Here is a 14167-nt window from a genome sequence, read left to right as displayed (position 1 = left end):
CCCATGTTTGAAATTTTTCATAATAAAATGTTTCATATATACAAATATAAAACATATATATCAGGCATGTCTGGGTGGCTCAGTTGGTTAAACGTCTGACTCTGATCTCAGCATAGGTCTTTTTTTTTAAGATTTTATTTATTTAAAAAAAATATTTTGGGATCCCTGGGTGGCGCAGCGGTTTGGCGCCTGCCTTTGGCCCAGGGCGCGATCCTGGAGACCCGGGATCGAATCCCACGTCGGGCTTCCGGTGCATGGAGCCTGCTTCTCCCTCTGCCTATGTCTCTGCCTCTCTCTTTCTCTCTCTGTGACTATCATAAATAAATAAAAAAATTTTTAAAAAAAATTTATTTTTTTATTCATGAGAGACACAGAGAGAGAGGCAGAGACATACGTAGAGGGAGAAGCAGGCTCCCCGCAGGGAGCCTGATGTGGGACTCGGTCCCAGGACCCCAGGAACAAAACCTGAGCCAAAGGCAGGTGCTTAACCACTGAGCCACCTATGTACTCCTTCCAAGGAAAAAATTTTAACAGAAAAAGAAATTAAAAAAATAAATGAAAGAACCTGACTTTGAACATTCTACTTCAAGAGTTAGCAAATTTTTTTCTGTAAAGAGCTAGAGAGTAAATCTCTTTGGTTTGGCAGCTATAGCAACAACCCTACTGGCCACCATAGCAGGAAGGCCTCATAGACACATAAACAAATGGATGTGGCTATGTTCCAGAAGGACATTATTTATGGGCACAAATTTGAATTTCACATATAATTTTCGTGTTTCACAAAATGTTATCCTTGTTTTGATTTTTTTTCAACCATTTAAAAATGTAGAAACAGGTGGCAGGCCAGATTTGGCCATGGCTATAGTTTGTCAGTCCCTGGTCTACAGAATCCCAATGGCAGAAATCTCTTCTATGAGGTAAATTCACAAGACAGGAGCCATATGTCTCTCAGTAGGGAGTTGGGTAAATAAATTACGGGTGCTGCTAAAAAGCATACTGTGGATCTATATACATGCTTAAGATACATAGTGAAGCAAAAAAAGGTTGCAAAGTAAGACCTGTAGTATCCTGTTTTCTGTTTACTTTTTTAATTTTCTTAAATTTTTAAAAAAGATTTTATTTATTTGAGAGAGAGAGAATGAAAGAGAGAGAGCACAAGTGGGGGAAGAGACAGAGAAAGAGGGAGAAGCAGCTCTTCACTGAGCAGGGAGCCTGACGTAGGGCTCGATCCCAAGACCCTGAGATCATGACCTGAGCCAAAGGCAGATGCTTAACTGACTGAGCCACACAGGTGCCTCATCTTTTTATTTTTTAAAAAAATGTTTACCTATCTACTTACGTATCTAAGTACCTAACTGCATATGTTTGTAATGTACCTATCTATCTGTGCCCGTATAGAAAGAAAAATGGTGGACAAAGATGAGCTCTGACCTGGGGCAATAGACAAGGAAAACATGCTAACATGGACTTTCACTTAGTTTGCTCTCTTCTATAGTAGGAACTTTTCAAAACACTGTATTTTATAGAAAGAAAAATAAAAAAGAAAGAAAAGGTAGCTTTATGAACACCAGAAGGAGATGTCCACTACAGAGCAGGTGAACGAAAGCAAGTCATAGGCAATACATATGAATAATTCATCTTTTATAAAAAAGAGAAGAAAATGATGTATATGTACATGTGCATACGTGTGTGTGTGTGTGTGTGTCTGGATGTGCACAGAAAAGGAAATTATAAATAATACAATTAGTATGGTTACCTCTAAAGACAGAAAGTCTACTATGTTGTGTATATGTTACTTTGAGGGAAAAAAAGCACATTTTAAAGCCCCACTTTTGGGGCATCTAGGTGGCTCAGTCCATTGTCTGACTCTTGACTTGGCTTGCTCAGGTCATGATCTCAAGATCCTAGCATCGAGTTTCATGACTGGCTCTGTGTTCAGCAGGGAGTCTGCTTGAGATTTTTTGTCTCCCTCTCCTTCTGTCCCTCTCAAATAAGTAAATAAATCTTTAAAACAAACAAACAAATGGGCATCTGGGTGGCTCAGTGGTTGAGCATCTCCCTTTGGCTCAGGTCGTGATCCTGGGGTCCTAGCATTGAGGCCCACATCAGGCTCCCCGCAGGGAGTCTGCTTCTCCCTCTACCTGTGTCTCTGCCTCTCTCTGTGTCTCTCATGAATAAATAAAATCTTAAATACATACACACACACACACAAATAAATTTAAAAAGTTCCACTTTCCCTATCAGTTGTCTCGCAGGCAGAGTGAGAGGTCTGGAAGGGTGAAAGGCAAGGTATGTCAGGGCTGGGGTGTTCCCAGCTGATGGGCTCCCAGTGGGGGAAATGAAGACCTTACCGCCCCAGTGAGAAGCTCCAATCCGGTGAACTGGAGGGTGTTCTTCTCAGCCACGGTAAACTGAGGGATTATGATAAAGCTGAAGGTCACAATGAACGAGAAAATGTTGAACTTCAAAAGCCACCTCAGAAAGTTAAAATAGGAGAGGACGCTGGTTCCAAACTTGCTTCCGATGACCTTGAGGGTCTTCTGCCATAGGCTGATGTAATCGAGCAGTTCTGACAGGCTGTTCTTTGATCTCCGGTAGGCCTGGGGTAGGGATACCAAGCATGCGGCCTGACGTTCCCTCAACAAATGTCTACTGAGCAGGTCCCGTAAGAACAAAAATGGACAGTGTCTAGAGCTTTATAAACATGCCAGGCACGTGCGAAGCATGTTTGTAAACATTATCTCATTTAGTGTGCAGGACCACTCCTCAAAGTGAGTGCTATTATTACCTCCCTAGGTTTGCTGTTTTGAAGGTGACACCATAGCTAAGCTGTCCAAATAACTCAGCAACCTCTTGGACCTCTGCTTGCCCACTTGGTTTCTCTGCACCTAGGCTGACCCAATTTCTGTGGCTTTCAATGAAACAGCCCTGAATATTCCTCTTCCCCTTGGATCCCTTTCATCCCCACTCTGCCACCTTGTTTCATCCTCTTGTTATGCCCCTTTTTTTTTTTTAATATGATAAAAGCCTCTTACCCGTGATATGGAGCTTAGACACTGAGCACAGCAGTTGAGCTCAAACATACGATGGGAGTGCTTACTTTTCTCTTTGTCAACCATTTTCCTGTGGGGAACAGCAGAAGAAAGGGAGAGATACCAATGCTGGAATCATTTTGTTCCCAAAATATTTACTGAGTGCCTAGGATATGCTAGGCACAACCCAAGTAGTGAGGTAAAAGAGAATGATTTCCCTGGCTCATGGAGCAGACATATCGCTTAGTTGGGACAGAAAGACAACAAATAATAAATAAAAGGTTTACTATGGAAAAGAAAAAGAAAAACAGAGCAGGGTAAGGAAATGGGAAATGCTAGAATGGGGAGTGCGCTGTAATTTGGAACAGCGCAATATTTGAGCAAAGTCTTGAAGGACAGGAGGGGTGAGCCGTTTGGATAAGGGATTGTTGCCTGCATAGGGAACAGCCAACGTGGGACCCCAGGGAAACTGGGATGGCTAGAATGGAATAAGCAGAGGGAAGGGAGGAGGGTTTGAGTGATAACCATTTCGGGGGAGAGGGAAAAGTACTAAAAGTCAATGGTTCTCAACCTGGGGTGATTTTGTCCCCCAAGGAACATTTAGCAAGGTCTGGAGACGTTTTTGGTTGTCAAACTCTAGGGGAGAGAGGTTTGCTACTAACTTCTAGTGGGTGGAGGCCAGGGCTGTGCTAAACCCTCTACAATAAACTGGCCAGAATCCTACAGCAGAGAATGACCCAGCCCCCAATATCAGGCATAATGGAGTTGGTAAATCCTGCCGTACAGTCTTTGGGGCCCTCATAAGGCCCTGCGACAGAGGCAGCCCTGCAGAATTGAAATGAAAGAGTGTTTTCAGAAAGATACAGCCACAGTTGACTTCCTTACCTTTCCTTTCTATTTCTCCCTGGTTCTTTCCGGATTTTCTTTGTCCACCCAAATGCCCACCCCCCACATCACCATCTTCCAAGGCTTGGCACACATCCCCTCATGTACCACCCAAGCAGCCTGTGTCACTCCAGCTGGTCCTGTCCCTGCAGTCTTCTCTACCTTGATTTGGCCTGATCTCCTTTTTCTCGTGTATAACTTACTTGTTCATGAATCCATCTCCCCTGTCAGATTTTGTAAGTTATCTTTGCAACCCCAGAACAATTGCATCATTGAATTATTTATTAGCAATTATTGGATCCACTCCACTAGTCTCTGCCAAGAGTACAAATTGTAAAAGAAAAGGATAAGGAACAGTAAATGTGAATCTTTCACTCTTTTTTTTTTAATTCCTGCCCTTAGAAGCCTCTGAGGTCATTTATTTTCTTTTTATATTTCCCATGAGCTATAAACTTCAGAGTAATTTGCGATTTACAAAAAAGTTGCAAAAGCAGTACAGAAAATTCCTATACACTACTCACCATTTTCTCCTATTAACATCTTACATTTCTTTTCTTTCTTTCTTTTTTTTTTTACAGAGGGAGGAGGGAGGATTAGAGGGAGAGGGAGAAAGAGAATCTTAAGCAGGCTCCACGCTCAGTGCAGAGCTGAACACAGGGCTTGATCTCATGACCTTGAGATCCCAACCTGAGCTGAAATAAAGAGTTGGATGTCCAGGTGACTAAGACACCCAGAGTGCCCCAACATCTTACATTTCCATGGTAACTTTCCAAAACTAAAAAACCAACATTATCACATATACAATTACCTAAACTCCACACTATTCCGATTTCATTCATTCTTCCACCAATGTCATGTTCTATTTCAGGACCCCATCCCATATTCCATTTAGTTTTAATTTCAAACATGGGAAAATAAAGAGTCAGTAAGTAAACATTCATATAAACATTCATATAACCCAAGTAAACCATTGCATAGGTTTTTAAATTGTTAATATTTTGACACATTATTTTATGTCTTTTTAGAATCTTTTGCGATAATTTTTCAGGTTTCCCCCCCCCCTTTTTTTTTTTTTGATGACCTTGACAATTTTGAGGAGTACTAGTCAGGTATTTTGTAGAATGTCCCTCCATTGGCGTTTGCCTGATTTTTTTCCTCTGGTGATACTGGAGTTATGGTCTTTGGGAGAGAGTACCACAGAGGGCATGTGCTCTTCTGACCAGATATCTCTGGGGATGCTAACTTTGATCACATGGATAAGGGAGTGTTGGCTAGACCTCATCACTGGAAAGTTACTCTCCTTTGTTTTCCATACCCCATGCTTTGAAAAGCACATTACTAAGCACAGCCCACACTCCAGGTGAAAGGAGAGAGGAGCATTTATAGAGATTATTTGGAATTTTTCTGTAGAAAGATTGTCCCTTCTCTTGCATTTATATATTTCTTATCTTTCTTTTTTTAAGATGTATTTATTTATTTCAAAGAGAGAGAGAGCACGAGTGGGAGGAGCAGAGGGAGAGAGAGAGAATCTTGAGCAGACTCCACCCTCAGTGTGGAGCCTGACATAGGGCTCATTCTCATGACAATGAGATTATGCCCTGAGTCAAAACCAAGAGTTGTATACCCCACTGACTGTATCACCAGGAACCCCTGTTTCTTATCTTTCTGAAGTGGGGCAAAAGTAGAAGACTGAGGTTCATGTGAAATCTGGGAAAGAAGAAAAGCTTTGGGTCCATACCTAAGGTTCCTTTTCTCTTCCATGGTTCTTGGCTGATTCCTGATGGCTTTAATTCTGTCTCTGGATGTCATTGGTATCAGAGATGCAATTAACTTTTGACCTGTAGAGGAAAATAAATGGAGTTTAATTTTGTTTCCTATCACAGAATTTCAGCATTTTAGAGTATGGCACTGAACTTTGAGCATGTTTTTAGAAGAGCACAAAGAAAGAATAATATATGGACTCAGTGATACCTAAAACCACAATGAAAACAAGACAACAACATGGTATAATTTTTTTTTTTAGTCAGTTCCATGCCGAGCATGGAGCCTAAATCAGGCCTTGAACTCACAACCCCAAGATCAACACCTGAGCTGATATCGAGTTGGACACTTAACCACTGAGCCACCCAGCCACCCCAATGTGGTATATTTTTTAAATCTCAAAGCCAAAGGAAATGATAACATTTGCATGCAATTCCCATTTGATATTTCTCTTTTTCCTATGACAAGAAGCATTCAGTGAAGCCCTAAGCCCCTGCATGTCTGGTCAGGCTCACTCTCCTCCCCTACTTGAATGCCTGCATCACTTTCTCTTGATCCCCACACTCTGGCCCCAGCACCTTCTCTACATTTCTTGACAGTTGTCATATGCTCTTCTGGCCTCCAGAATGACTCATCTTCTCCTGATAATGCATATTCACATCTTCACTCAGCATGGCAGATACTGTGGATCACCTACCCCAGTCATTTCTCCTTTTTAATAGAATCATGATTTTGTTTAAGAATTTACCCACTGCTTCCCAAGCCCCTGAACTTCTGGAGAGTGGGACGCATCTTCAGGCACAGGGGGTGAGCTCCATGAGTCCAAGCTGATCCTTGCAGATGACTGATTTAGGCATGAGCATGAGACAAGATGCTGGCCAATGTTCTGTGACAGGTGATCTGCTGAGGAGTTTCTTGGGAAAGGTTTCTTCCTTCTCAAAAAGGAAAAACTGAAACACCCTCCCCCCAATAAAAACCCTAAGAAAAAGACAGATCCTTTTTCCTCTGCTTGTTGTTATAGCCACATTTGAAGCCTGGAACTGATGTTACCATCTTGTAATGATGAAGCCAGTTGGGGGGCCGACTGAAGCAACAACAGAGGGAGCAGACTGGCTCCCTGGTTGAGTTATTGAGCTGAACTCTTCATTTGACCTAGCTCAACTGGTGAAAAGGAAATCTCCAAAAGAGATCCATCAACTCACTCTGTTGAAGACAAGGAATTTGTGTCTCTCCTGAGAGGGAAGGGAGGCTAAACAGAGAGGAAGAAAAAAACAAGGAGGAGAAAAGAACACAAAGATGTGGGGAGATAGGAGCATGAGAGGAGACACCCCAATCTTCAATAAAGGGGCTAAACCCACAAAATGCTTTAGTGTGAATGGATTTTTTTTTCTCCTAGAAATCATTGAGAGAGGCTGGATTTTATGCCTGGAGTACAATGGGATGAAACAGAAATATTAGCCAAGAAACTAGTATTTTGCCTCAAGAGCAGAAAGGCAGGGATGTAGGGTCAGCTACCTGGTTTCATGGCAGACTTGGCAGTAAGAGTCATCCAATGTTGGCAAATCCAGAGTGGGAAGGAACTGGACCAAACCAAGACAGTGGTTAAAATGTCAGGCTTGGGAACCCGGCTGACCTGCATTTGAGCCCTGGTTCTGCGAGGTCATTTGATTTACTCATCAACCAAATGGAAGTGACAAATGTGCCTACCTCAAAGTATGGGGAATGAGTCAAACTAAATTCAATGGATAACAAAAAGGAAGCACTCAGCAGAATGTCAGGCACAGAAAGTGAGCTTGATCAAGGTAAATTCCTTTGTAGGTGTTAGATGCTCCTAAAGTGTCCCCTTCCTGGGGTCTGTAGCATCCTCAGGTCACCCACCAAACTTCAACCTACTTGATGTCTTAAAATGAAATAGTCCTGTAGACAACTTGGAAGCCTTCCTTGTTCCCTTCCTAACTCTTTTCTCCCAGTGTCTCTCTACCTTGAATGTTTTCATGTGAAGTACAAGGAGTGTCTATGCCCACACTTCGTCGGCTATGAAGGGCCTGAGAAAATGATTCATTCAAAGATGTTGAAAACCGCAACAACTGCTTGCTCTTTTTGTCATGTGGGCTGCTGAAACTCTGAGAGTCTGTCACATTGACGTCAGAAATGGATGAGACCATGCTGAAGCTTGAGTTAACCGGTGTCTTTTCTGGAACAACCCTAGATGGAACATTCTCAACCTCGATGATGATTTCATTCACTTGGTCATCAGACAGCATCTCTTGCCTCCTCCCAGCCTTGTTTCCTACCAGAGTGGCCTTCCGAAGACCTCATAGAGCAGTCACACTGGCATTGCCTGGAGCCGCCAGGAAGAGTGTCATCACAGAGGGATGCCCTATTCACATTTTTTAAAAGATCAGGGTTATATTGCCAAAGCTGGCCCTACACAGATCACAACATAACACCCCACGTCTGCACCAGAAGGGTCTCCTCATGAAGAAGTGTGTTTTCCTGAAGAAATCTCTGTCTTGGTAGCTAGGTAAGAAATTGGAAACAGAATCCTTCATTAAAGACAATAGGGTTCTAGAAACAGAAGGCAGAGATTCTTCTAAATGATTCATAATCAAAGGGCAAGATTTACCTTTTTAATTTGGTGCCTCTGGCCTAAAACTTATATTTTATACTTACAATTTTATATACCTATATAAATCCAGACAAGTTTAGAGTAATAGAATTATTATCTCCTGACTGCCTTGGGTAGCCAGCCCCACCACTTGTCTCTACCCCCATATCTACTCATACCCCAAGAAGCCTCCTTTCCTCGGTAGGCACCAGGCTCACCTAAAATTCTCCTAGCTTCCTTTGTGGCTAAAGATGGATCTGTAACCCCATTATGGTCAATGAGACATAGAGTTTTCAGGAATGCTCTTTAAAACGTGACAGTCTGCCTGGTTCCATTTTTTGGTCTTCACCATTTCTCCTTCTTATTCACCAGAAGCTGCCATTTTGAAAACAAAAGCTGCAAAGGATGGTGAAGAAATAAGCTATGGAAGGAGCTCAGTCCTTGACAGCATCTTGGGCAGAGCTGCCATATAAACTGTGAACCCCCTCTCTCCACACTTCTTGTTACAGAAGAAAAATAAATCTCTTGAATTGCGAAGCCATTCTATTTCAGTGCTAGGCACAAGAACACCATTCCTACCCAATAGATATGATTTGGAAATCACCTTGGCCAAGTTGTTTATTTAATACTTGGGGAAACTGAAGTGCACACAAATAAACTGACCTCCACTCTCATCACACTCTTAGTAAATGGCAGGATTGGGCCGGGACTCTATCCCTTCTCCCCACCAATAATAATAACAGTAACAATACCTGCCATTACTATAAGCCAAATACTTTAAAGTTTATAATTTAATTTTTATAATTACCCTATGCAGCATGTACAACAATAAACCCCATTTTATAGCTAAGAAAACCAAGGCCCAAAGAGGTTATTTGCCTAAGGTCATAAAACTAGCAAGTAGCAGAGCTGAGGGTCAAACCCAGGTTCCTCTGAACCCAAAGCAGGGAGCCTTAATCAATTCACTTCACTTGGCCGCTTCCTGTAACAAGATGCTGATGTATCATTTATTCATTTATAAATAAGTGAATATTTAAGAGTACCTACCATGTACTGGGTGCTTCTTAGGTGCATAGCATAATTCATCAAAGTGATATTTTATCAAGAGGCTGTCCACCAACTAATTGTAGGTGACTTGAGAATCCAAACCAATACAAAACAAAATGGTGAAGAAAACCAGATTCATATTTGGGTCCTCTATTTCTTTAATTATCTCTGCCTTCTGAGACTCTCCAGAGTCCTAGAGCCCCCAACTTACTAGAGACCCCAAACCTCAGGCTGGCTAGGTAGAGCAGTCCAGTGAAATTAAAAACCATTTCTTAAAATAAAATAAAATAAAATAAAATAAAATCAAATCAAATCAAATCAAATCCATTTCTTTTCCCCAATAGTTAAGCCATTTTCTGCTCTCATGGGAATCAAATGGAAAGTGTGATCATTTATACCTCCATTGTTCTCCCTCACAAGTAGCAATACCCAACCCTTGCAGAAGATACACCTCTACTTGAGAAGGCTTTTAGAGAATGAGGCTAAAGGCTGTCACATTAGGCTAGGGGGCCAGAAGGTGAGACATGGTTTCAGGTCACAAGGCCCCTTGATTCACATTATTATAGAGAGAATCCCATCGGTTGGTTTACTCCTTGTTGCTCATAGATTTGCCTCCAAGTTTCAGCATTCTCTGGCCTCTCTCCTGTTTCACTTCTTTTTTATTTCTCAGTCTGCCTCTGAGGAAACCTTCATCACCACACACAGTGATCGTTACAGAGCTTCCTAACTAATTTCACAGCATTCTTTCTCCAGTCCAACCACTCCTATACTCCAGCATCATAATCATTATATGATTATACAGAGAAATTTTGATCTATGCAGACTCAGAGGCCCTTGTTCCTGTAACTAACTCATTCACAAATTAATTCACAAATATCTCTGAGCATCTACTGTGTTCCAATGTTCTTACTAGGTCCTGGAAGGTAATTCTACCTTTAATTCTTTGCTTCCCCCTCTCCTTCCTGCCGCATAAACCAGTACATACACCATATGAGTTGGGCTTCCATCACATGAAACCAGAAGAGTCCTGATGAAGACACCTTGCTATCAAGGAGAGAAAAAAAACTCTGCATATCTAAAATAAAACTCCATTTTATAAATTGAGCTAGTACTGCATCAGTTATCACACAAGAAGCCAAAAGGAAATAGTGATGTCTGTGAACACATTCCTCTCTAGGGTTGATTTTTGGGGAATACTATCCATTTAAGCCTTACCTTCAGGTGATTTGTGCCACTCACATCCAGACAATGGTGGGTTTCCATAAACTGGGTGGGGGCTACTTTCACCCACATAAGCAGGGTTTACTGGAATGAAGAGGCAGGAGACATCACCAATTAACCCACTATATTAAATATTATTAAGCACGTAATCATCAGTAAGACCTCAACCTTGACCTTGAGGTCCTAACAGATTAATGCTTGAGTGCTTGGGTGGAAAATAGGACATAAATATGAAAATAATGCTATTAAGTACAAACAGCATCAATCAGTGGTTTTCATTTAAATATAAACCTTGGTTACAAATAATTGTTACAAGGGAATGTGACTTAGCCATAAAAGAGTAAAATCTTGCCATTTGCAATGACATGGATGGAGCCAGAGGATATAATGCTAAGCAAAATAAGTCATAGAAAGATAATTTCTTGCTTCTTTAGAAAAATCCGAGGATATGGCCATACAGAGCCCACATTCTCCCATAACCCTAATAGGCCAAATCTGAACACCAGTCACCTCATATAGGCACAGGGTGTGCAGGGTCTCATTTTTCATAACACCTAATCAGGCTACTTTGACAAGGGATGATAATACTTTTCTTTTCTAGACTGTCAATGTTCAACCTTTGTAAGGTGAGTATTTGAAGGGCGAGGAATAAACTAATTTTTCTCTTCCTGGAACTTTTAATAACCGCTCCCCTAAGTCCACTGATTTTTACTTTCTTCCCAGGATATGATCCTCATCTTAACAAATGCTTACCATAGCCATTGCCAGAAGCCCCTGGCACAGAGGCCATATTCATGGATTTCATTGCAATGTTTTCAGGGTAATCTTCATTCTCTCTCCCAACGATCCCCAAAGAGCCATCACCCCTATGACGCAATGAGGGCCGGAATGAAGATGTTCTGCTGAGCACCCTGAAATCCCAAAATGACAGATCAATATTCATCCAGTAACATAGTAAGGATAGTCATCCATTCATCATCCATGCATCCATCCATCCATCCATTCATTCATTCCACAAATGCTGACTGAATGCCAACCATGTGTTAGGCATAGTCTAGGAGGGTGAAAACACAAAGATAAAAACATGGGGTCTCTACTACCCTCAAGGAACTCTCAGTCCATTCTGGTAGAGCTTCTTAGACACAGCTAAGCAATTATAATACAAGTAGTAACTGGTGAGTACCAGAAGACAGGCCCAAGGAGTTCAGAAAAGAGAAAAGAATTCTGGCTGGCAGTTTGGATGAAAATCTACATGAAAAAGAAACATTGGGGCAGCCCAGGTAGCTCAGCGGTTTAGTGACGCCTTCAGCCCAGGGCCGGACCCTGGAGACCCAGGATAGAGTCCCGCGGCGGGCTCCCTGCATGGAGCCTGCTTCTCCCTCTGCCTGTGTCTCTGCCTCTCTTTCCCTCTCTGTGTGTCTGTCATGAATAAATAAATAAAATCTTTAAAAAAAAAAAAAAAGAAAGAGAAAAGAAAAAGAAACATCGAAGTGGGATTGGAAGGATAAATTCATACATAAAGAGTTAGGAGGAGGGCATTCCAAGGATGAAGAACAGCATAAATAAAGGTATAAGACTATAAATAAAAGGGCTGAATATATAAAGGGAATACTATAAAAAAATCAATTAACCTGGAGCAATGTTCTCAATTTTAGGTACATGCCAATTCCCAGTCCCGGCCCCAGACAATGACATCAGAAGCTCTGAAAGTTAGATCCAGGCATCTGTGTTATTTTTAAAGTTCTCTAGGCAAACAGGCGATTCTAAGGTTCAGTCCAGGTCAAGAACTACTATGCTAGAGGTAGGGGGTGGGAGGGATACGTAGGTGGGAAGATGGGAGGAAGGCAGGCAGGCAGGTCTTTGGCTGGCACTTTACATTAGACCAATGCATTCTCCTTCTTAAATGTTTGCATAAGCAAAGCAGTGAGGCCTTTCTTCCAAAGGTTATGGAGAACCATGAAAGATTAGAAACAAAGGAGTGAGAGAATCAAAGGTGCATTTTGACATGATGAATCAGGCAGTGGGGGATAAGACCAAGGAGGCCATTTTGATCTGGCTCTGTTAATCCTCCTATTTAGGTCCTGAAAATATCTGATGCTACTGCACACCCGAAGCTTATAACCTTATTTCTCAAGATAAATACAAGCCATTAACTTTTGTTGAATTTATAAATATTACCAGTAGAATTCATATACATGCCAAATGAGACTCATATTGGTTAAATTTTCAAAGGGTAAAATTTTTCTTATAGATTAAAAATAACCTGACTAAAGAACCACATCTTGTTTGCCACAGGAACTTTGAAAACTTAACCCAGAAAAAATCAGACTTGGTAGAGAACTAAGTCATCCAAACTAACACTGTCAATATCCAGAACTGTACCTAGTAAAATTTGTTGATGACCAAAAATTGCTGGAAGATTGAAACGATTTTTTGGGTTTTTTTTTTTTTGTATATTTTTTTATTGGAGTTTGATTTGCCAACATATAGCATAACACCCATTGCTCATGCCGTCAAGTGCCCCCCTCAGTGCCTGTTACCCAGTCATCCCATGATTAAAAAGGTTTTTGACAAAATATAGATCTACAGAATTGAACTAGGAAAAATTGGACTTTGTTTTTTAAAACGAATTTAAAGAAATACCAACATGGGGAAAACTATGATTGCTAAATCTGATAAATACAACAATTATGTATAAGATCAATAAACTAAATCCGCCATAAACATGAAAAGCAATTAATTCTGACAACAATAATTACAGTAAAATAAAAATGAAAGTGGAGGGATGCCTGGGTGGCTCAGCGGTTTAGTGTCTGCCTTCGGCTTGAGTCGTGATCCTGGAGTCCCGCATCAGGGCTCCTTACATGGAGCCTGCTTCTCCTCCCTCTGTCTGTGTCTCTGCCTCTCTCTCTTTGTGTCTCTCATAAATAAATAAATAAATAAATAAATAAATAAATAAATAAATAAACAAACAAACAAACAAACAAACAATCTTTTTTAAAAAATGAAAGTGGAAAAAATCAAGAGTGGTTCAACCATCTTGAAATTTTTTTTTAATTTTTATTTATTTATTCATGAGAAACAGAGAGAGGCAGAGACATAGGCAGAGGGAGAAGCAGGCTCCATGCAAGGAGCCCAATGTCGGACTTGATCCCAGAACCCCAGGATCACACCCTGAGCCAAAGTCAGACGCTCAACCACTGAGCCACCCAGGCGTCCTGAACCATCTTGAATTTAAAAAAAAAAAAAAAAAATTGAGGAATAAAATTGAGTTCATGGAGTTAGATCTTCAAAATATTGTCTTGGTTAAAATGCACTTCTGTGTATATAATTCTGGTTAAAATGTTTGGGTTCTTAACAATCAAGTCTTAACCCCAGCTTTATTGGCAGAGTAGCAGGGTCAAAATAGTGGGAATCTAAATGTCTTGTAGGGATTATAGTAAGAGGTTCTAGGAAGATTACAAGAAGACTGAGGAGGGTGCTATCCAAACAAGAGGTGATGAAAGTTCCATTCAAGTAAGAGCTTGAAAGCTCAACATGAAAGTCCATGGCCCAGGTGAGGTCTACAGGTAGATATGAAAGTTTCTTACAACTTCAGATCACAGGAGCCATC

The 14167-nt window shown here is 41.1% G+C and overlaps 1 protein-coding gene across 5 annotated transcripts in view; it reads right to left on the bottom strand.

Moving 5' to 3' along the window:
• Positions 1-14167, bottom strand: part of TMC5 (transmembrane channel like 5) — a 70356-nt gene that overhangs the window by 31821 nt on the left and 24368 nt on the right. For 3 of the 5 annotated variants that reach the window (XM_072835951.1, XM_072835949.1, XM_072835950.1), the window contains exons 3-7: positions 11308-11465; positions 10549-10638; positions 5656-5755; positions 3036-3123; positions 2352-2600 (exon numbers count right to left, since the gene is read on the bottom strand). In XM_072835951.1, coding sequence (XP_072692052.1) covers positions 2352-2600; positions 3036-3123; positions 5656-5755; positions 10549-10638; positions 11308-11465 — 685 coding nt within the window. Of the gene's footprint in view, positions 1-2351; positions 2601-3035; positions 3124-5655; positions 5756-7659; positions 8214-10548; positions 10639-11307; positions 11466-14167 lie in introns of those variants that run through there. The other 2 variants (XM_072835952.1, XM_072835954.1) reach the window with 2 other exon arrangements.

This window comes from Canis lupus, chromosome 8 (assembly GCF_048164855.1).
Source record: "Canis lupus baileyi chromosome 8, mCanLup2.hap1, whole genome shotgun sequence".
In the NCBI taxonomy this organism is placed as follows: domain Eukaryota; kingdom Metazoa; phylum Chordata; class Mammalia; order Carnivora; family Canidae; genus Canis; species Canis lupus.
This window is presented reverse-complemented; position numbering and strand designations above follow the sequence as displayed.